Source organism: Pecten maximus, chromosome 17, assembly GCF_902652985.1.
Source record: "Pecten maximus chromosome 17, xPecMax1.1, whole genome shotgun sequence".
Taxonomy (NCBI): domain Eukaryota; kingdom Metazoa; phylum Mollusca; class Bivalvia; order Pectinida; family Pectinidae; genus Pecten; species Pecten maximus.
In genome coordinates, this window is record NC_047031.1 from 30,934,382 (window position 1) to 30,957,056 (window position 22,675).

The 22,675-nt window shown below is 35.6% G+C and overlaps 1 protein-coding gene across 1 annotated transcript; it reads right to left on the reverse strand.

Annotated features, from left to right (window-relative positions):
- Positions 1-12,970: 12,970 nt before the first annotated feature.
- On the reverse strand, positions 12,971-21,771 carry LOC117315806. The gene is made up of 9 exons (XM_033870204.1): positions 21,703-21,771; positions 20,943-21,096; positions 20,248-20,417; positions 20,030-20,141; positions 18,532-18,730; positions 17,820-17,889; positions 17,195-17,379; positions 16,406-16,562; positions 12,971-16,044 (listed from the first exon to the last, which is right to left on the reverse strand). Exons 1-9 carry the CDS (start codon positions 21,712-21,714, stop codon positions 15,814-15,816), a joined length of 1,290 nt encoding a protein of 429 aa, XP_033726095.1. The 5' UTR covers positions 21,715-21,771; the 3' UTR covers positions 12,971-15,813.
- Positions 21,772-22,675: the final 904 nt, after the last annotated feature.

Below are 22,675 nucleotides of genomic sequence, written 5' to 3' on the forward strand. Positions count from 1 at the left end.
ATAACATAGACGGACGCCTACGGCTTAAAATAGGATCGAGTGGGGAAAAGGACATATACATCTAGAAAATACCGTATAAAATAGGATCGAGTGGAGAAAAGGACATATACATCTAGAAAATACCGTATAAAATAGGATCGAGTGGGGAAAAGGACATATACATCTAGAAAATACCGTATAAAATAGGATCGAGTGGGGAAAAGGACATATACATCTGGAAAATACCGTATAAAATAGGATCGAGTGGGGAAAAGGACATATACATCTGGAAAATACCGTATAAAATAGGATCGAGTGGGGAAAAGGACATATACATCTAGAAAATACCGTATAAAATAGGATCGAGTGGGGAAAAGGACATATACATCTGGAAAATACCGTATATAATAGGATCGAGTGGGGAAAAGGACATATACATCTGGAAAATACCGTATAAAATAGGATCGAGTGGGGAAAAGGACATATACATCTAGAAAATACCGTATAAAATAGGATCGAGTGGGGAAAAGGACATATACATCTAGAAAATACCGTATAAAATTGGATCGAGTGGGGAAAAGGACATATACATCTAGAAAATACCGTATAAAATAGGATCGAGTGGGGAAAAGGACATATACATCTAGAAAATACCGTATAAAATAGGATCGAGTGGGGAAAAGGACATATACATCTAGAAAATACCGTATAAAATAGGATCGAGTGGGGAAAAGGACATATACATCTAGAAAATACCGTATAAAATAGGATCGAGTGGGGAAAAGGACATATACATCTAGAAAATACCGTATAAAATAGGATCGAGTGGGGAAAAGGACATATACATCTAGAAAATACCGTATAAAATAGGATCGAGTGGGGAAAAGGACATATACATCTAGAAAATACCGTATAAAATAGTATCGAGTGGGGAAAAGGACATATACATCTAGAAAATACCGTATAAAATAGGATCGAGTGGGGAAAAGGACATATACATCTAGAAAATACCGTATAAAATAGGATCGAGTGGGGAAAAGGACATATACATCTAGAAAATACCGTATAAAATAGGATCGAGTGGGGAAAAGGACATATACATCTAGAAAATACCGTATAAAATAGGATCGAGTGGGGAAAAGGACATATACATCTAGAAAATACCGTATAAAATAGGATCGAGTGGGGAAAAGGACATATACATCTAGAAAATACCGTATAAATAGGATCGAGTGGGGAAAAGGACATATACATCTAGAAAATACCGTATAAAATAGGATCGAGTGGGGAAAAGGACATATACATCTAGAAAATACCGTATAAAATAGGATCGAGTGGGGAAAAGGACATATACATCTAGAAAATACCGTATAAAATAGGATCGAGTGGGGAAAAGGACATATACATCTAGAAAATACCGTATAAAATAGGATCGAGTGGGGAAAAGGACATATACATCTAGAAAATACCGTATAAAATAGGATCGAGTGGGGAAAAGGACATATACATCTAGAAAATACCGTATAAAATAGGATCGAGTGGGGAAAAGGACATATACATCTAGAAAATACCGTATAAAATAGGATCGAGTGGGGAAAAGGACATATACATCTAGGAAATACCGTATAAAATAGGATCGAGTGGGGAAAAGGACATATACATCTAGAAAATACCGTATAAAATAGGATCGAGTGGGGAAAAGGACATATACATCTAGGAAATACCGTATAAAATAGGATCGAGTGGGGAAAAGGACATATAAATCTAGAAAATACCGTATAAAATAGGATCGAGTGGGGAAAAGGACATATAAATCTAGAAAATACCGTATAAAATAGGATCGAGTGGGGAAAAGGACATATACATCTAGGAAATACCGTATAAAATAGGATCGAGTGGGGAAAAGGACATATACATCTAGAAAATACCGTATAAAATAAAGAGACATTAAGAATTTAAATTTGAAATGTTAATTGTCATCTTTAATCGGCATACATCACGCAGCTCGGACTATATGAGTTACCATGTAACCCGCTGACCTAGTTTTTTGCTGTACACTCTCAGGTCAGATATACCCGTTGACATAGTTTTTTGCTGTACATTCTCAGGTAAGATTTACCCGTTGACATAGTTTTTTGCTGTACATTCTCAGGTGATTTACCCGTTGACCTAGTTTTTTGCTCTGTACATTATCAGATAAGATATTAATTCTGTCTATCTATAAAGCCTACTTGACTACATACCCTTCCTGTTGATAAGGTCAGTTACCAGGATGTATGACTCGACTATCTACGTGGAGAGTGTCGTTATCAGCAGTACGACACATACTTTAGTACTCCAGACCTAAGGTTTCCAGACGCTACTTAATCACAGTGTACTCTATATCATACGTTTATCCTCAGAAAGGCGTTATCATAATGAATTAATGAGTTTGATTTGAGATGTTTACTATCCTCTACACACTTTTAGGGATATTTCAAACGAGTTTTTTTGTTTTTGTTTTTGTTTTTTTTAATGCACAAACATATATTCTTATGTGCCTTTGTTCTTATTGATATCTTACTCACTTTCATTCGAGTTACTTCTTTTCACAATTTTTTGAAAAGTCATTGCTGAGAGTGAAAGAAATACCATACACAACAACCGTTTTGTTTGGAAAAATCATGATCAGGATTAGGAAAATTACCACATACATCAACCACGATTTTGTGTAACCTGTGTCTACCACAATAGATTTTCTGAGGCTGAATTTATCTAGTTAGTTAATATCAGGTGGGGTGTAAGGATATTATCAACAGTGAAATTCGCTAATAAATACACAAAAAAACATTGTGATATATGATCATAACAAATATTGGCAAGCGTATTATTTTCGAAGCAATAAACCAATAGAAGTCTTTGTAAAACATATAAAAAATAAGTAATAGCGTACTAATGTATGTGTGAGGTTACTTTGGGATAAAAAGAATACCTCAGTATTGGAAACTTTCAAAATGACTGAGATTGTGAACAATGACGATCTATCTCGATACATATGATTCCTAAAGGACATAAGAATCCTGATAAACAATACTTTAGTGGTTGTTCGAGTAGTTGTTCGACAAAGTCTTTTATCTAAACTCCTCACTACTATTTTAAGTACGTTAGTACTTAGTACTGTCTGTGTGGCAGCCATTTTGTGAGATATTGTTTGCTCCAGCAGATAAATTAATGAAATATATTTTTTTTTGAAATCTCCGCTTTGTTTCCTCTTGAAAAGCGTTTGGTTTCTCTTTCTTCCTTTACACCATCATTTTCTATTCCTTATCTCCGACTGGAAAAGATCAATTTCGAGAGTGGTTATTTTGGCATTCAATGACCCACAATGTTTGTACAGGTAGTATCCGCTGACGGCTGTCATTACCTACATCGGTTATCAACCCAGTCTTATAGGCGTTAATCACGTGATTACACACAGGTAAGACTTGGTAATACTATACTGTCATAATCATATACCACCAAACTAATATAATGTCATACCGATATACTATCATACCGCTATACTGTCATATTATTTTTATTAAAATCGAAGAATATTCATTGGTCAGTGATCATGGCATATATTTATGAAAATAATGTCTTTCAATGAAGTTTTGTTGGATCAAAGGAGGGACCTATATTCCAGAATATTCCAAAAATTAACAAAAAATAAATATCTATAATAAATTAGCTTGATCAAAAGACGTTTACAGGAAAACTTTCAATACGCGACTTTTCTGCAGAGATTGTTATGGATGAAAGTGCATATCATACAGTCAACATGACTTGTTTTTTACTCAGGACATATGGTGATAAGGATGGTGTCTTGTCATCGTGTTATGTTAACCACTACCAGATGTCCATAAACGGAATCCAATAACTTTATCAGCAATTCAAATAAGAGGTAAATACCACAAAGGGAATAGGCCCTTTATTGTATTTGATATGTTGTTAATGTGGTACGCTGGTCAGATGGTTTATAAAATGTATAGACTGCGGATGAATTGGCACTTCTATATCTTTATGTCGGTTAGTTCATGTCGGTGTGGCCCAGTGGTTAAGGTGTCCCGACACGTTATCACTAGCCCTCCACCTCTGGTTTGCGAACTTCGCAACCTAGGTGGGGCAGTTACCAGGTACTGACCGTAGGCCGGTGGTTTGTCTCCGGGTACTCCGGCTTTCCTCCACCTTTAAAACCTGGCACGTCCTTAAATGACCCTGGCTGTTAATAGGACGTTAAACGAACCAAACCAAATCAATCATGTCGATGTCTCTATCGTATGTCCATAACTGTCCCGAGTTTAGACTCATTGTTGAGCCCTACAAGGACAGAACAATGTAATGATGTTTTTTAAGGAATTTTCGGTTATTTGATAAACTGATAATAGGGGGCGCCCTGTTCTGTTGTAGTTATGTTGTAAGCTAAGAGCAGGTGGCGCCTTGTTTTGTTGTAGTTATTATGTAAGCTGACAATAGATGGCGCCCTGCTCTGTTGTAGTTGTTGTGTAAGCTGACAGTAGATGGCGCCCTGTTATGTTTTAGTTATTGTGTAAGCTGACAGCAGATGGCGCCCTGTTATGTTTTAGTTATTGTGTAAGCTGACAGCAGATGGCGCCCTGTTATGTTTTAGTTATTGTGTAAGCTGACAGCAGATGGCGCCCTGTTATGTTTTAGTTATGATGTAAGCTGACAGCAGATGGCGCCCTGTTATGTTTTAGTTATTGTGTAAGCTGACAGCAGGGGGTGCCTTGTTTTGTTGTACTTATTGTGTAGGCTGATAGCAGTAGTTACAATTGCAGATAATTCGGAAATTGACAGCATGGGACTTATTGTGCCTTTATAGTTATTCCGGAAACTGACAGCAGGGGGCTCCCTGTGCTGGTGGTGTCACCCCTTTTGACGGAAATTTTGCCCGAATAGCCCTTGATAGCACGCGACCGACTGACCTGACCTGGTTCTTTTAAATAGCCACCCGATATACCGGGAAGCCCTGTGTGTAATTATTTGGCCTTGACTTTCTACATGACGATAATCATAGCGTACTTTTGGACGCATCATCATTGTTGAGCCCTACAAGGACAGAATAATATAATAACGTAGCTTAAGGAAGTTCCGGTTATTGTGTAAGCTGACAGTAGGGGGCGCCCTGTACTGCTGTAGTTATTGTGTTAGCTATTTTACAAACTGACTGTAAGGTACTCCATGTTCTGTTGTAGTTATTTCGAAAGCTGACAGCAGGGGGCGCCCTGTGTTTTTGAAGCTTACCCACTACTGACGGACACTCGCCCCAATAGCCCTTGATATCACGCGACCGATTGACCCGACCTTGGTCTGTAAGATAGCCACCCGATATACCGGGTGGCCCTGTCTGCAATTGTATGCCCTTGGCTTTCTACGTGACGATAACCGTGGCGTGCCTTCCTTTATCGTGTTCGTAACAACTATATCGAATATACAGGTAGAGTACCATATTTTGGAATGCAATTACATACAATGTAAATTTCCAAAATGGTTTATTCTCGCTACAAGAACTATGCTTCACAAATGTTAGAGATGAGGAACACCACGGAAAGGTATATGACATATATTATATAACATTTCCGTAATTAAATCGATACTTTTCCTCGAGTAAATGAAGATTTTATGACCTACCTACAGTATCAGCTATCTTGATCCAAGTGCTCGATTAAATACATTTCCTGAATAGGAAAATCAACCAATTAACGGTGTTTCGAAAGAAGTTTGGTAAGAAAGTAAAGTTCCTCATTAGCATGGTAGTTTCGGGGATTTGTTTTGATGTATTGATGACATGTCTTATATCTACTTTAAAATATTATTATATAGAATCTATACTGCATATACAAAACAAGATACATTACTTAGTTGTCTTTCCTGGCGGAAAACTCGTCTAGTTATCTTTAAAAAATAGTCTTGGATGTGTTTATCATCTGATTTCATAGCTGAATTGCTTGTGAAACTACAAGGATTTATTAAATCCGTCAAAAAGGGATGTAGAACATGTGCATTTATGTCTTTAGCCTTTTTTAATTCGGTTAAATTTAGTGAGTAATTATCTAAAGGCTTCAATCGTTAGTTACAGCATAAATTGTATGACCGGCTAGGCGTGAGACCTAAAGGAGCCAGTGGAGACGGTTTGGTTGGTACGGCGCGCTTCATTGACGTGTACAGTCGATTGTAACGGTAAAACTGGTGTTAACGTGCTGAAGGATGATCGGTTATCTTACGACCAGCCAGCTGTTATCTCCCGTGTAAAATATCTCACCTGTAATCAGATTACAGCAAGGACGGTTTGATCAGGATTATTTTAATATAGGTCAATTCGTAGTTCAAAGTTTAAAGGTCAATTCGGTAGTTCAACGTTTTGGTGATCCTACCAGTTGCTTGATAACCTTACATGCCGTGTTCAGCGGTACAATCTCTTGACAATGTATAAGGATATAGATGTTAGAGGGCTGACATCACCCTATCAACTGCCTCCTCCCCTCCCTCTAAAAAGGAAAAAAATACATATATTTTCAATCGTTTGTATGGAATGAATAATAAATAATTGCTTTCTCCTATTTCGAAATTCTATTGTGAAATAAAACAAGTTGTCAACCAGGAAGAGGGCTGGGTGAGAGAAAGAGAAGGAGGCCAGCACGTCTCCAGACGGAAGTAAAACGAGCCATGGATTTCTTGCAGAGAAACATATCTTCAGGATGCATCTTCATGACCATGCCAATCAAGATTCATGCAAACAACAAATCAAGTGATTTTTACAAGTACCAACATCACTTTTCTATTTAAGCAGTAAACTGTCTTTTTATAGGATTATATGGTCTATATAGATGCCAGAGCTTTGCAGACAATCTTCATAATGCGCGCTAGCTGGTCTCGTACTCTATCCGATAGCATGATGAGCAATGATCAGATGCCATTTGTTTACATTGGTTGCTAGTTCCGGGGGATCCGATCCGTACATCCGGTCGCGTATGAATAACACATGAATGCACGATTTGGGTGTCAGTTATGCATAGAATGGTGTCACGCTTTGGGTGTCAGTTATACTCTCATAGACTGCAAATTTGTTTAGTTTGTTTATATCATGGCTTTGCCATCCAAATGTAAATATTACAGTGTCACGGCAAAATGCGTTAAATGCACGTTTCAGGAGAATACAGAACGATTATTTGGTTAGACATATTGATAGCCAACGCTTGTCATACATGTGATACGTCTGGTTTATAACCATCGCTTGTCATTATTGAAAGGTCTAAAATTAGCAAACATCCAGTCGGGGGAAACGAACCCGTTTATACCACCGAATTCAGCAGATTTATTAATATTCAGCAGAAATGGTTTATCATAAAGGGCCATCCAAATAGCAAACCCAGTGATATCTATAATATTTTACAAGCTAATCACTAATGGTTCAGAAGTTACTTTTCAGCATGTAACATGCCTGAACATGGACCTTGTTGCTGACATGTAATTTGTTCAGCGTTTGTAAAATTCCACTTAACATGCAAAAATGAATGTTTCAGTGGGACACAATGAGCTCAGCTGCCGACTTGATGTTTGCTGAAGTTGCTTTTGAATCCATTCGTCAGCCAACTTGTTTGATGTGTGCTAAGGTTGCTTTTGAATTCATCCGTTAGCCGACTTGTTTGAACAAGTTGGCAGCACTTCATATAAAGATATAGAACGTACATGTATGTGATGTTTTACCGTTTTGTATGTGCTATGCACTGTTTGTTAACCCGAAGCTATTGTCGCGACGATCTGGACTAAGTGTATGCAGCCTGTTCGTCACTTACTTGTCGGTTGATATGAGAGAAGCTGGCCCAACTACTCGGGACATCTACCAAGGATATTACCTTAAGTGTGTTTACATGTTTACTTATATATCAAAAATTGTGTTCTAATGTGTGATACGCGAATTTAAATTAAATTGGTTTTTACACGACTTACGTCTCCTTTTACGGCGGTTGTTGTGACCAGGCAACATATATTATCCTAAGAAAATGACGGTTACCTTTTTTTTCTTTTCTGTTTTAGGTTCAATAAATTTTACTTTTTCTAAGTCGCGAACATATACATCAATGTCCTCGTGTAAGAGGGATATCAGTCGCCATACTTAATTCATTCTATCTATTAATGTCTTTCTCTTTCATACCAAAGAGGTATGGTCGTTTTCCGCTTATCCTGACCTAGGCCACGGACAGCGATAGTCTGGGCTAAAAATACAGGTAAAATATCACGTGACCCCAGTGATTCCTACATTACCAAAATAGATTGTCATGGTCCATTGGCGCGCCGTGTGTTGTGAACGGATTCATGTATATAGTCAATCAATACCATAGGAAATCAAGTTAAATTGACATGTTAAATTAAACAGGAATTTTACACTACTCATCCATGTACATGTATGTCTGTGGTCGACGCTGCAATTCATTTACATTTTACTTTGAATGGTATGGAGTAAATCGGTTATGATTCACTCTTATTTTTATCCAAGTGAAAATTAACTAACTTAAAACTATATATTTTATATTAAATATGTATTTAATGTTAAAAAAAATCTTTCAAATATGACCAAGAAAACTTAAATGGTATTATTCTTAAACATAACAAAATATGAATAAGATACATCTTGGTGATTCGAACTGAGAACCTTCGGGTTGCTATGCGATGGTTCTACCATATGAGCTATGCTGACTTATGGGAATGCGATGCTCATGTTATGAATTAAAGTCAGTCTGGTTAATGCGAAAATTAAAATGTTTTATCAACTACGTTTTTTTTCAATTTTTCCATACCAGCGCATCGGAGGACCAATTTTTAAGAATAGGATTTTAGTTGTCTTTTGGTACATAGAATAAAATAAGACATTGTAAAAGTTGGTCTTCCGATGCGCTCTATGTCAAAAAATGATATGAATGCGGGAAAACCCCCCTCGAAAGTTGCAAATAGCCCGATGATGCAACTTTACGGTCATTTAATGAAATATCCATTGCAATGAACAATGGATTTTTCGCAAATAAGAAATTTTATATGTTATAGATTTGAAGTTTGTATTCAAAAACTAGGTTTTTAACAATATTATTTTGATTTTGAAAACGGTCACCATTAGGTCGAAACAGGCCAATATGCGCCATACCTCTTTACAGAATCTGTCCTATTGTTTTTGTTAATAATATGTTGGCATACCCTTTCTCGATCTCGATCTCTCTCCCATCCATACATCCGTATACACATATATTGCCGATGTGGCGCAGCGTTATAGGCTGCGGATAGTTCTGGCTGGGCGATTGGGTGCCGTAGATCTTGAGTTCGAGGCCCGGTCAGGGCACGAGTCAAAAAAGTCTTCCTTCGTCATTTGTGTTTCTAAGTTATATATCTATTTATTAGCACAATGTATCACATACACTATATGTTGGTGATCCGAAGATTATAAGACTCTTTCATATGTGTATATGTAGGATAGGGATATTCCACCCGAGGGGTCACAAAATGTGGTGAAACCCGAGGCTTGCCGAGGGTTTTACCACATTTTGTGATCCCGAGGGTGGAATATCCCTATCCTACATACACACATAATGAAAGAGTCTTTTTCTCTCATATCATTACCGAATTTCTGGCGAAAGTGTCCCTCAGCCATCCATTTTCTTCAATTTTTTAATTTCTTTATTTGACGTTTTTACCAAATATACTTGTGATATTCTGAAAGATCATACCCTATATTGGCAAACTATGTTTGCCCCAATTTTCATTCATTTTGTGGTTAAGTGATGAACGAATGAACAATTCGCCGATAAAAATTACCGTAACTTGACCGACTTTTACGTGGCCGTGATCAAATTGTCAACATCCGAGAAAAAGAAGTTCTATCAACAATACTGAAAGCCAACGCTGAAATGAGTTTTCCAACTTCACATATAATTTGATTTGCACCTCGACATATTTAATCATTTCACAGAACACACTGTACTTTTAAATGTCAAGTCAAATTTTTTTTATAAAATACTACGTCACTGCATGACGTCACGACTGTCATTGGAATTCCATTCATAGTTCAAGGATATTGAGAGTGATGTCGATCTCGATCGCCATGACGCGGCGATGTTTCGTGGCTGGTAATTTTAAATTCACTGTGATTTTGGCAACTTCTTGTGTGAACCAGCGAACAGTGACTCTATACGAGTATTCGATCTTTTCTGTGACATAGGATTATATGTGTTTAACCGGTTGTCTTGATGGAATGACGAAGGTAGGTCAGTCGATAGGCTAACCTAACGATGATCATATTGAAAGGCTAGGATGGCAGTTAGTTTTCATGGTTACTCTACACAAATTATAGACTCTGAGTTACAATTAAAATAAATATTTTTATATGAACATCGACGGGTGTCATTTTTACCGAATGTTCGTTCATTTAAGAGCCAATTCCCAACTTCCAAATACACAAGTTACTGAGTAGGCCTAACAGTTACTGACAGTACAGTAGAGTAAACAAATTCCAGGGCCCCCTGCTGACGCAAACGGAACCATTTCATAGGTTGTGACGTTTGACATTTTCTTTTTTATATTTTTTTATGTATGGCTTTTATTTTACTTCCTGTCATTGCCAGGTGATTGTGTGTGTTTACATGTTTTTAATGACAAATGACAAATCTGTCGGGTAGGCAAGTCTGTATTGTACTGTAACTGTTACAACAGGCCTGTAGGCGTAGTCTAACTGTTTGTTACAGTAACGGAGTTATATGTTCGCTCAGATGAAATGTCTAATCGTTTAACCGTGTAGCCCTATTGATTTACTGCTGATATGATATATATTTATCTAAGAATGTATGTATTTTTATAGTTAAGTCCAACGTTTCAAAACCGACACCGACGAAAAGGACTGTCGGATGTGAACACAAGCAGACGACGTTGTGAGAGTTGTCCCCCTTGAACGCAGATTAATCCGCGCGCGTGAAATGCTATGTAAGATAGATTTATCTTACATAGCTATCTTACATGGGCAAACTCTATCCAACATGGCGAAATATGAGAGAAAAAGATTTGAATTTCCTGTCGTAGTTGTACCGAGAGAAATATATATAACACGACTCTCCTAACAACCCAAAGTAAAGTATAAGTAGATGCTTATCTTCACCTCTGACAGAGGAATAATCGTCGTTTGAATACAAAAAAATTCCGTCGAATGTTTATACAATACACGAATTAATATTTCAGGTTATTATCGGTATCCAAAAGCTTCTAATTTAACTTTCAGGTGTTGAGAGGAAAAATATTAGAATAATAGCAGATCTATATGTTTAGATTTTGATGACACACGGACTGTCATCAGTTTCGTTATGTAATTCAATAAAGTGCGATAAACATTGGATTGAAGGCTAATTGAATTATCTTTCGCGGGTTCTCGCGGCAGGATTAAGAAATCTAAATAACCCGGGTACAGGTATGCGACAGTCACAAACAGGTAATGGAACACCCCTGACCCCGGCCGAGGTGTGTAAAACATATTTCTTCTGACAAAATTTAAGCTTTAACAGGGAGTATGAAGACAATTTTCCCAGATGTTGTTAAACACCGAGACTTTAAGGTAAAGTTAATGAACATCACAGTGTATTCGTTTCAGGACTTCATTTCATTTTTAAAGCTTCGTTCCTTCCCATAAAAGTGTGTAAAAATCCGTCGCAGGAAAGGGCACGCAGAGATTGGACTGTTCACCAATCCAACATTACAGAGGCTCTTGGATATGGGTTTTATTTGAATTTTTGGTCGTAGTTACATTTTTCCGTAAATGGTACAGTATATGACGAAAATACAACCACAGGTGTTAACCTAGGTTTTGTTTGCTATTTCGATTGCTAAAAAGAAGTTTTTTTGGGTATGGTTGATGTGTTTGACTTGTATGTTTAAGTATCTGTTATCAAAATTTCACAAATGTTAAACTTTATTTTTTTTAGTTTTCAACATTTTTGTGGACTGAATATTTAGAACCAAACGCTTCTTTTCATCTGATAAATAATTCGTATCATTTTCAACACTGAAGATATCACTTTATTTGACCTATTACCGCTGAAATTGCATTTTACAGTTTACAATATGCACCTGACATTAAAGTATGTTCATTCAAAAATATGTTTACCTCCAATATTGGCATCCTCTTCTGTAATAGCTTAAATATGCTTATAATCAACAAAACAATAAATTATAATGTATCTATGTCAATCCAACACTGATTATAACAACAAATTAAAACTCGCTTTAAACAATAGAGACAGGAAGAGCCAGATCATCCGATCAATATGTATATAGATATGATAATGTCATTACATTTTGAAATTGGAGCTAATTGCTTAAGTTATTCAATAATTTTTTTTACTTGAAGTTTAAGTTCCTCAATTAACATATAGGATTCACCCTGTAACCATTGAAAATTTACAGGAAGTCATGGAATTGTTTTATCCTTATTTTGGCATAATCACTTTTTGGAAAAAATTGCAAATTTTCCCAAATAAGTCTAAATTTTGAAAATTGGGATGAAAAAACATAATTTTTTGTTTTTGCTTTCCAAATCGTTGTTCAAATATCATTCATTTTAATTCTTAAGACCATCGGTTAAGGTTTTCCTGGCCGTGCCCTATCCCCTTAGATTAAGTTTGAAGTTTTTAAATGGTTGTGACTTTTGATGTATTAAATGGACACCCTTTAAATATATGCTGATTCCTTTTGACATCATCCCTTATTGTGAGACCGAGACGTGTATGTGTTTTTATTTCAGTAGTTCGCTTGTCATTACAGGAACGGTAGGACTGTTCTGATTAGTTTTTCCTGATAATGCACATATTAAGTTGGAGAAGGATTAAATGTAATGTCCAGGTTAGTTACCAACAAATAAAGATAAGGAAAATGGTATACCAATTCGATGAGATAATGATCACATATACTATAAAGAGAGTTGTCATTTGCAAATATTTTAATTTAACTGAAACACAATCAACAATATCATGAATATATATTAAAAGCAATAACGGCAACCTCGGGGTCAAAGGTTGATGTATAATCTTCAGGCAGAACTCTCTTGCTTTTCAAACGAATTTAAAAGAATCCTCAATACGCCATAAGATTCCAACTTGTAAATTCTAACTTGTAATCCCCTAACTTGTAATCCTATAACTTGTAATCCTATAACTTGTAATCCCCTAACTTGTAATCGTCTAATTTGTAATCCCCTAACTTGTAATCCACTAACTTGTAATCATATAACTTGTAATCGTCTAACTTGTAATCCCCTAACTTGTAATCCCCTAACTTGTAATCCTCTAACTTGTAATCCTCTAACTTGTAATCCTCTAACTTGTAATCCCCTAACTTGTAATCCCCTAACTTGTAATCGTCTAACTTGTAATCCCCTAACTTGTAATACTATAACTTGTAATCCTCTAACTTGTAATCCTATATCTTGTAATCCTCTAACTTGTAATCCTATAACTTGTAATCCTCTAACTTGTAATCATCTAACTTGTAATCCTATAACTTGTATTCCTCTAACTTGTAATCCCCTAACTTGTAATCCCCTAACTTGTAATCGTATAACTTGTAATCCCCTAACTTGTAATCCTATAACTTGTAATCCTCTAACTTGTAATCATCTAACTTGTAATCCTTTAACTTGTAATCCTATAACTTGAAATCCCCTAACTTGTAATCCCCTAACTTGTAATCCTCTAACTTGTAATCCCCTAACTTTTAATCCTATAACTTGTAATCCCCTAACTTGTAATCCCCTAACTTGTAATCCCCTAACTTGTAATCCTATAACTTGTAATCCTATAACTTGTAATCCCCTAACTTGTAATCCCCTAACTTGTAATCCCCTAACTTGTAATCCCCTAACTTGTAATCCCCTAACTTATCCTATAACTTGTAATCCTCTAACTTGTAATCCCCTAACTTGTGATCCCCTAACTTGTAATCCCCTAACTTGTTATCCTCTAACTTGTAATCCCCTAACTTGTAATCCTCTAACTTGTAATCATCTAACTTGTAATCCCCTAACTTGTAATCCTATAACTTGTAATCATCTAACTTGTAATCCGCTAACTTGTAATCCTATAACTTGGAATCCTCTAACTTGTAATCCCCTAACTTGTAATCCTATAACTTGTAATCCTATAACTTGTAATCAACTAACTTGTAATCCTCTAACTTGTAATCCCATAACTTGTAATCCCCTAACTTGTAATCCACTAACTTGTAATCATATAACTTGTAATCGTCTAACTTGTAATCCCCTAACTTGTAATCCCCTAACTTGTAATCCTATATCTTGTAATCCTCTAACTTGTAATCATATAACTTGTAATCCTCTAACTTGTAATCCTCTAACTTGTAATACCCTAACTTGTAATCCCCTAACTTGTAATCGTCTAACTTGTAATCCCCTAACTTGTAATCATCTAACTTGTAATCCTATAACTTGTATTCTTCTAACTTGTAATCCTATAACTTGTATTCCTCTAACTTGTAATCCCCTAACTTGTAATCGTCTAACTTGTAATCCCCTAACTTGTAATCCTCTAACTTGTAATCCCATAACTTGTAATCCCCTAACTTGTAATCCCCTAACTTGTAATCCTCTAACTTGTAATCATCTAACTTGTAATCCCCTAACTTGTAATCCTCTAAATTGTAATCATCTAACTTGTAATCCCCTAACTTGTAATCCTATAACTTGGAATCCTCTAACTTGTAATCCTCTAACTTGTAATCCTCTAACTTGTAATCCTATAACTTGTAATCTTCTAACTTGTAATCCTCTAACTTGTAATCCTATAACTTGTAATCCTCTAACTTGTATTCCTATAACTTGTAATCATCTAACTTGTAATCCCCTAACTTGTAATCTCCTAACTTGTAATCCTATAACTTGTAATCCTCTAACTTGTAATCCTCTAACTTGTAATCCCCTAACTTGTAATCCTATAACTTGTAATCGTCTAACTTGTAATCATCTAACTTGTAACCCTCTAACTTGTAATCCCCTAACTTGTAATCTTCTAACTTGTAATCCGCTAACTTGTAACCCCCTAACTTGTAATCCCTAACTTGTAATCCTCTAACTTGTAATCCCCTAACTTGTAATCCCCTAACTTGTAATCCTATAACTTGTAATCCCCTAACTTGTAATCTTCTAACTTGTAATCCTCTAACTTGTAATCCCCTAACTTGTAATCCTCTAACTTGTAATCCCCTAACTTGTAATCCTCTAACTTGTAATCCTCTAACTTGTAATCCCCTAACTTGTAATCCTCTAACTTGTAATCCCCTAACTTGTAATCCTCTAACTTGTAATCCTCCAACTTGTAATCCTCTAACTTGTAATCCCCTAACTTGTATATCTATTGTGTCCAACTTTACCAAATGTCTTGCTTATGTGAATTTTTTTTATTTAGGCAATCAACAATGGAATGGCAAATAGACAATAACATATTTACGATTAAATCTTTCAAATCTAGATTAAGTTACAATTTTATATGACTACAATGTACATAGCACACTGTTATAGCTCACCGTTATATTTCCATATCACACTTTTGAATACTTAAAACATTCAGGTACTTTGATTGAACTGTAGATTTTCTATATAATAATATCACAATTTTGAATACTTAAAACATTAAGGTACTTTGATTGAACTGTAGATTTGCTATATAATAATATCACAATTTTAAATACTTAAAACATTAAGGTACTTAGATTGAACAGTAGATTATTATATGATAATATCATAATTCTAGATATCTATAAACTTAAGGAACTTTGATGAAACTGTGGTTTGTTGGATTTGTCCACACGAGAAGGGAAGTCCGTTTGACCCATCTTCAGCTTTGCGGTCTTTTGAAGATGCACCTTATATGTTATCACTACTATGACGCCAACGACAATGGCGACTGCAGATCCAACGACTGCTCCGACAACTGGCCAAACGTTTGATTTGTTGTTAGTGGTATGGTGTTTGTGTGGTACACTCTCCTGTTGAAACATAAACAAATGAGAAAGTACAAAACCAGTTATCTAAAATTAAAACAGTATGCTGTTTGTAAAAAAAAGTAAAAATAAAATGCATTCGTTTTCTTCATTAAGACTGTATACCACGAGTATTTACTTTTACTGTTTGAAATAAATGCGTTAATTCCTTAAACATTTCATGTCTCTGCGTGTGGATACTGTGGCTTAGATTATGTTCAATTTATAATGCAAAACAATAAATAAGCTTAAAAGTCAAAGTGATACAAATTCAATGCATTGTAATTTTGTTTTAAATATGTGTAGTTCTATCCGTCTGAAACAGATTTAGTTATATTTTTATCAATAATGACCGGAAATCACCCACATTGTGATGTGTTTCCGGAGAACCCTGGTCTGTAACTACAGGAACTAAGTCTACCACTTCCTCTTGGGCCGACGCGATCACGCTCTGTGAAGTCTCGCATCCACTTCCGGCGGACGGCTTGGCATTTGCGGTAAAGCTATCTTGACAGCAAATTCCACTGCAGAACAACACAAGGTATGTTCTTGTACTTTAGCAATCGTTATATGGCTGTATATGTAACGCCATATATGTCATGAAATGTGAAGATTCTGTACAAGTCCTGTATGTCTTCAAAATTAAATTGTACAAAGGATAAACAAATGCGCGGCACCATTCACAGATTAGAACTGATCTTTACAACTATTTTGTCTTTCTTAAATAATTTGGTGGTACTGGGGAAAGGGGTATGGACAAAGTGAAAGTAATTCAGAAGGTCAAAGCATGTAAATGGAGATAGGCATTCAATAGGTCAAAGTATGGAAATCGAAAATGGAATTCAGCATGTCAAAGTATTGCAATCGAGTTGGGAATTCAGCAACTCAAATTATGGAAATCAAGAGGGGAATTCATCATGTCAAAGTATTGAAATCTAGATGGGAATCCAGTATGTCAAAGTATGAAAATCGAAATGGGAATTCAGTATGTCAAAGTATGAAAATCGAGATTAGAATTCAGTATGTCAAATAATGGAAATCAAGATGGGAATTCAGCAAGTCGAAATTGCTCCGAAAAGCAAATAACAAACCCAAATACTTAACCGGTTAAGTATTTATAAGTATATATGAGGTATCGGTTAAAGGTAAGCATTACCTGATATGTAAACGCTTCCTATCGGTAGAGTCTATGGTCAGTGAAACGTTTGTAATGTCCACGTACGTTGATACATCAAAAGAGAAGACGGCTGTAGCCGACCATGTGAACGAAGTGCAGTTACTTCCGGTGTCTGACAATCTGCACTTCCGGGATACGAAGGAAGAACATACGGCTCCAGCAAACTAAACAAGAATACATCAGAATGTTATAATTGCTGGATTTACCTAAAATATAAGTAAATGAATAACCACATAGTATATATACCTGGCGGATTTTCAGAAAACAGATTGTTTCGTATTTATATGATAACAAACACTACACGATACTTCTAAGCTCCATTAAAATAAAGATCATATGTGTATGATGTATTTCAAATCAAACGTGTAGTATATTTGAATGTTGTTTTACAAAATACGGGCATAGTATATTTGTATGTTGTATTACAAACCCCGTGTATAGTACAATATTCGTATGCATTGTTGCAAATCACGGATGAAGAATATTTGTATGTATTATCAAAAAATCACGGGTATAGTATATTTGTACATATTATTACAAATCACGAGTTATCAGAATATGGCTTCTGGCACAAATGTCTACTCTAAAAAAAGCGCCTACATACCATAACTGTTGATCTACTAGACTGAAGGACTGACGCAGATCCCGACAGTTTCACACTCACAGTATAAGTCCTACAAATAACAGATTATAATTTAAAATAATAATCGTTCATGATTTTAAGATAGAATATAAAAGCATAACTTTTCCGTTAGAATCATTGGTGGATCTGCTTTAACCATAAAGCAGATCCACACGATGATTTTATCAGTTATTTGAAGATGTAATGATATATATGACAATGTCCCCTCCCCCCCCCCCCCCCCCCCCCCTCCATTAAAATCAAATGCAAAATGTTACAAGAAATTAATCATACTGATTGAATAATAGAAACGGAAAACATTTATTGACGAGAGTACATGTTGCTACTTAATTGTTGTTGCTTTTACAAATATACACGTACATTTTTGTATGTTACTTTCAGATTATTTCTATAACATTACAATGACCATTCGAACACTTTTTAAACGCGTTTTTGATTTCCTATCATTCGAATGTGACAATATGAAAAATGCAAGATATTGATAAATCTATTAAATTGTGTTTCACGTTTAACATTTTCATATATGTAGTTATAAATCCTTAGGTTATAACTTTTAGCATACCCAGCGTTAGCTAGATTATACCGTCGGTACATGTCATCGATTCAAAAGGATTGCACGTTATGCTAATTAGAGAAACAATTAGGTCCTGATATTCAATTAATTAGTCCTTACACTAGTTCCAATTCATTCGGACTCAATATCTGGAAATATCCACTTGTGGTATTCCCTGCAGGTAGTATTTGCTGTTGAGATGTTGGACTTTGAACCCTTCCCTTGTCGTCAGTAATACTGACAGTGTAGGTCTGGGGGGATCCTCCAAGGTTACTTAGTGTATATGTTATATTGTGGACTACTCCAACATCAAGGTTTCCTGTCAGAAATATAATATATACCTCTCCTCATATCGTATAAAGTATAATAATACAAATAAAAGACACAATGAAAGCAAGTTACTTTATAAATTGTATAAAGCGTAACTAAAGATCTACTTATTCATGGATGAGAAATAAAAATCAAAATAAGCATATTAAATATGTTTAAGAAAATATTTTACGTATACTAATGGGCTTAATGGAAGTGTTCATTAGCTTATTGTGACAGTATAAGCAATTCATACCCGTTAAGAATTATCCAGTTTCTAGAAATTACGAAATAGTTTCAATTCTTGGATTATGCAACATCGGTTTATCACCTTAACAGAACTTGTATGCCTATTAATATACGAATAGTATACAATCATTTACTTTCTTTATGCTAGGACAAATACTTGTTCACCTTAGAAGTTTGATATTCCCCGAGGTCGAAGAGGTCTTGACAAATCAGTTAAAAGTCAAATAACGATTGGTAATCTACCGTGGCTATTAAATATAGCTCGAATAAACGAGGACTAATACATAAGTAAGCTAATATTCATACCACATATTCTAGATATATAAAGGATATCTAGCAGTGTCCTCAGGAATACCAAATACATTGCATATTTCACGAGTGCGAGGCAGGAGTGAAACATATCAAAATATTCGTCACACTAGTGAAATATATTTGGTATTACTGAAGATGCTGTTAGATATTCCGTTTATTACATTTCACAGCAAAATATACCGAGACAGCTCAAGATCTCCCAGAATTCATTGCGGTCCCCTTTCAATGGCTCACAAATGTACACCAAATCGTGACGTTATGTATTACATCTTGTGTTATGGCGTCATACAACATTACGGAGAGATATATGCACATCTTAATTTTCCCCAATTATCGTTTCTAAGTATTGTTTTGATTGGTAAAACCAGAAAAAATATCAGAAAAAGCAAAACTTTCAAAGAATGAATACTTTTCGAAATTCAATTGGTAAAAATGTAATAAATAGCATAAATTTACCAACTCACAAGAATATAAGTCTTCGCTTGTTTTCTACAGAATGTTGACAGACTGTTTCGCAAAATGTATTACTGAACTATGTTCTTCAAGGACAACCGCGAAAATTTAGCCAGCTATACCGAACAACTTATCAGTAACAGTATAGACCCATTTATATTTACCTTAATCCCCTTCTGGATATAGAGACCTTTCTCCCTCGCACCACTGACGAGCCACACTTTAATAATTGATATTATAAGTCACCTTTTTATTTGAATAGAGACGACCTTGACGATTTATATCATTTGCTCACCTATTATCGGCTTCACAAATAAATCAACGCTAACAGGACTTGTCATTTTTCTACACATCCTCTTGAATTGGAAACCGTTTTGGTCAATACCACTTAACTGTACATAGAAATCCTGAAACATAAATAAATTAGTAAAAAATAGATATGAACACAAAGTGTTAAAAAATTAAGATATAATGACGGATTTATAACATCATTAGGTTGTCTCCCTTGCTTACCTTTGCTGGTGTAACAATTGCCATGTATCCAGTTATTTTTGAAGAACCAAACAAGATATGTACAGGATGACTGTACAGGTGCGTTCCATTGTCGTCCAGTAGATGTAGATTGAACGATGACGACGAAGAGTTCAGGTTGTAGGCGAGGACTTCCAGGGTGTAGTTTTTACCTGTGGTTAGTTTAAAAATATCACTTGAGTTTTATTCAAGTCGATGAGATATGTTTACATATCTGCCATATGCGTTTGTGTAAGGTGAATAGAATGTGATTAAGTGATAGAATATCGAGCTAAAATATCTGTGAAGTATTCTTGAACCTTTTAAATCTATCATTTGATGTGTAAATGTTTATACCGATATATTGGTTTTTTATATATATTTACACTGTATATCATATTATTTATTTTTTGGTACGGTCTCATCTCCATATCTGTCATGATTATCTCCCCTTTTTTGTTTGAGCGATACATGGTATCATCGTCAAGATAAGCCTACTTGTTGTTATTTGCTATGTAAATGCCATCCAATAACATCAAACTACTGTAAGATGTATGTGAATACATGTAATGGACTCCTTGGACACTATTTCAAAGTATCATACATTATTTGTTTATGCTCTCTGTAAGGTCATACGACTATCCTCGTAGGCTACTGGTATATTTTTTAAAATAATAATAATAATATGATTTACAAACCTGCAATAGGATTACGGTCTACTACATACGAGATTCCGAATTTGTCTGTTTCTTTAAGCTGGTAGTCAACGTCCAGATAAGTGGACGCTGTGACATTTACTGTCCATGAGGAACTGCTACGTCGGGTCAATTTCCAAATACCAGGAGTTGGCTTCTTTAAATAAAGCATTTACAGAAATCAAATTGGATTATTTGAAAAACTTAATTTGTAAAATTGCACATAGGGTGACAAATTTGCTTGTCTCTAGTGTTGAAAATATTTACTGAGGTAATGCCATTGTTGTAACGCCAACGACGTATCACAAACGAAACGTTCATTGATTTTATCTACTTTTTACCTAGAAATTATTGTAGTATTTAACATTTAAGAACTACAACGGTATTACTATACTGTGTTACTTCGAATATTCATCCTTTTGTGAAACTTTATATTTACCTTGTATTACAAAAGGAATGCAACCTTCTAATTGCGACTTGTATTCGATATATCTATTAGTTGTGATTGCACTATGTATATACTAAATTGACATTCATCAGAAAATAAATTCGTGAATGCGATTCTTTGAAATTAAACCGATAATTAACATAGAGAAAATTAAAGGTTAAGCATTATTTAAACAATACACACTTCTGGATACCGTTATTTTTCTTCTCTTATCCCTATACTTTTCTAAGTACGATTTAACAGCGTAGGAAAGGGCTTTAGTAATGAACTAAATTTGACAAATTAACACTAAACAGCTCGGGTGATCATTCCTACCTGTATGGACATCGTAATTGTATGACTGGAGTAATATTGAGTAGCATGTTTCGTGCTAAATGTCTGGAGAGTTCCTACAAAACAAAACAATATTAGGAAAAGGGTGGAAATGAAAAAGGGTAATATAATAAATATGATATTTGAATTATAGGATGGCGAGTTGTCTATGTTATATTTCATTTTGTTTAAATTGACCACTTCCGGGATGGTAATGACGTTAAACAGGAACAAAGATCGCAAAAAAAATAACCTTTCTTACATTATGCAGTTGTTTGATGCTTGTCAATAAACTTGGTAATTCCATTTTACATCTCCGTTATAGGTTTTTGCTTGTTGTTTTTATCACGGATATATCAATAAAGAATGCAAATAGAACTCTCCCACCCTGCTGTCCTTTCGTTCTCCCTCTCGCTACCATATTTCTGTCCCTCCGTCCTCCCTCCCATTCCTCACCTTCTGTCCTTACGTCTTCCCTCTCATTCACAACCCTTTTGTTGTTCCATCCTCCCTCTCACTCCGAGCCCTTCTGTCGTACCGTCCTGCCTCCCACTCCCAGCCCTTCTGTCTTACCGTCCTCCCTCCCACTCCCAGCCCTTCTGTCGTACCGTCCTCCCTCCCACCACTCCCAGCCCTTCTGTACTTCCATCTTCCCTCCCAATCCCACCATTAGATAATAAGAGCGCAGCTCTAGGGCGCCGAAGGTGCCCGAGCGAAGCTCTCTAAATACTGGAAAACGGTACCTCCAACAAGAGTTGCCTCCCTTCCCATATAATGTACATACGAACAAAGAAAATCGTATGGTCAAAAAAACCGGTACCGGAATGGCTCAAAACCGGATGTAGTATTCCCATGGGCAAAAATCTTGAACAATATCAACACCAAAGTCTCACTATAGTGTTTAAGCATTAGTTATATATGACTTTTGTTCTCAGATGAAAAATAAGTAACAAAAATAGCGGTATGTTTTCGCTTT

What these genes read in the sequence shown, in the direction of transcription:
- LOC117315806 (XM_033870204.1), bottom strand. An exon ending in CCGAATGAATTGGAACTAGT is followed by an intron (nt 17,890 to 18,531) that starts GTAAGGACTAAT and finishes TGTTATTTGTAG; the next exon opens with GACTTATACTGTGAGTGTGA. An exon ending in AGGAAGCGTTTACATATCAG is followed by an intron (nt 16,563 to 17,194) that starts GTAATGCTTACC and finishes GTTGTTCTGCAG; the next exon opens with TGGAATTTGCTGTCAAGATA.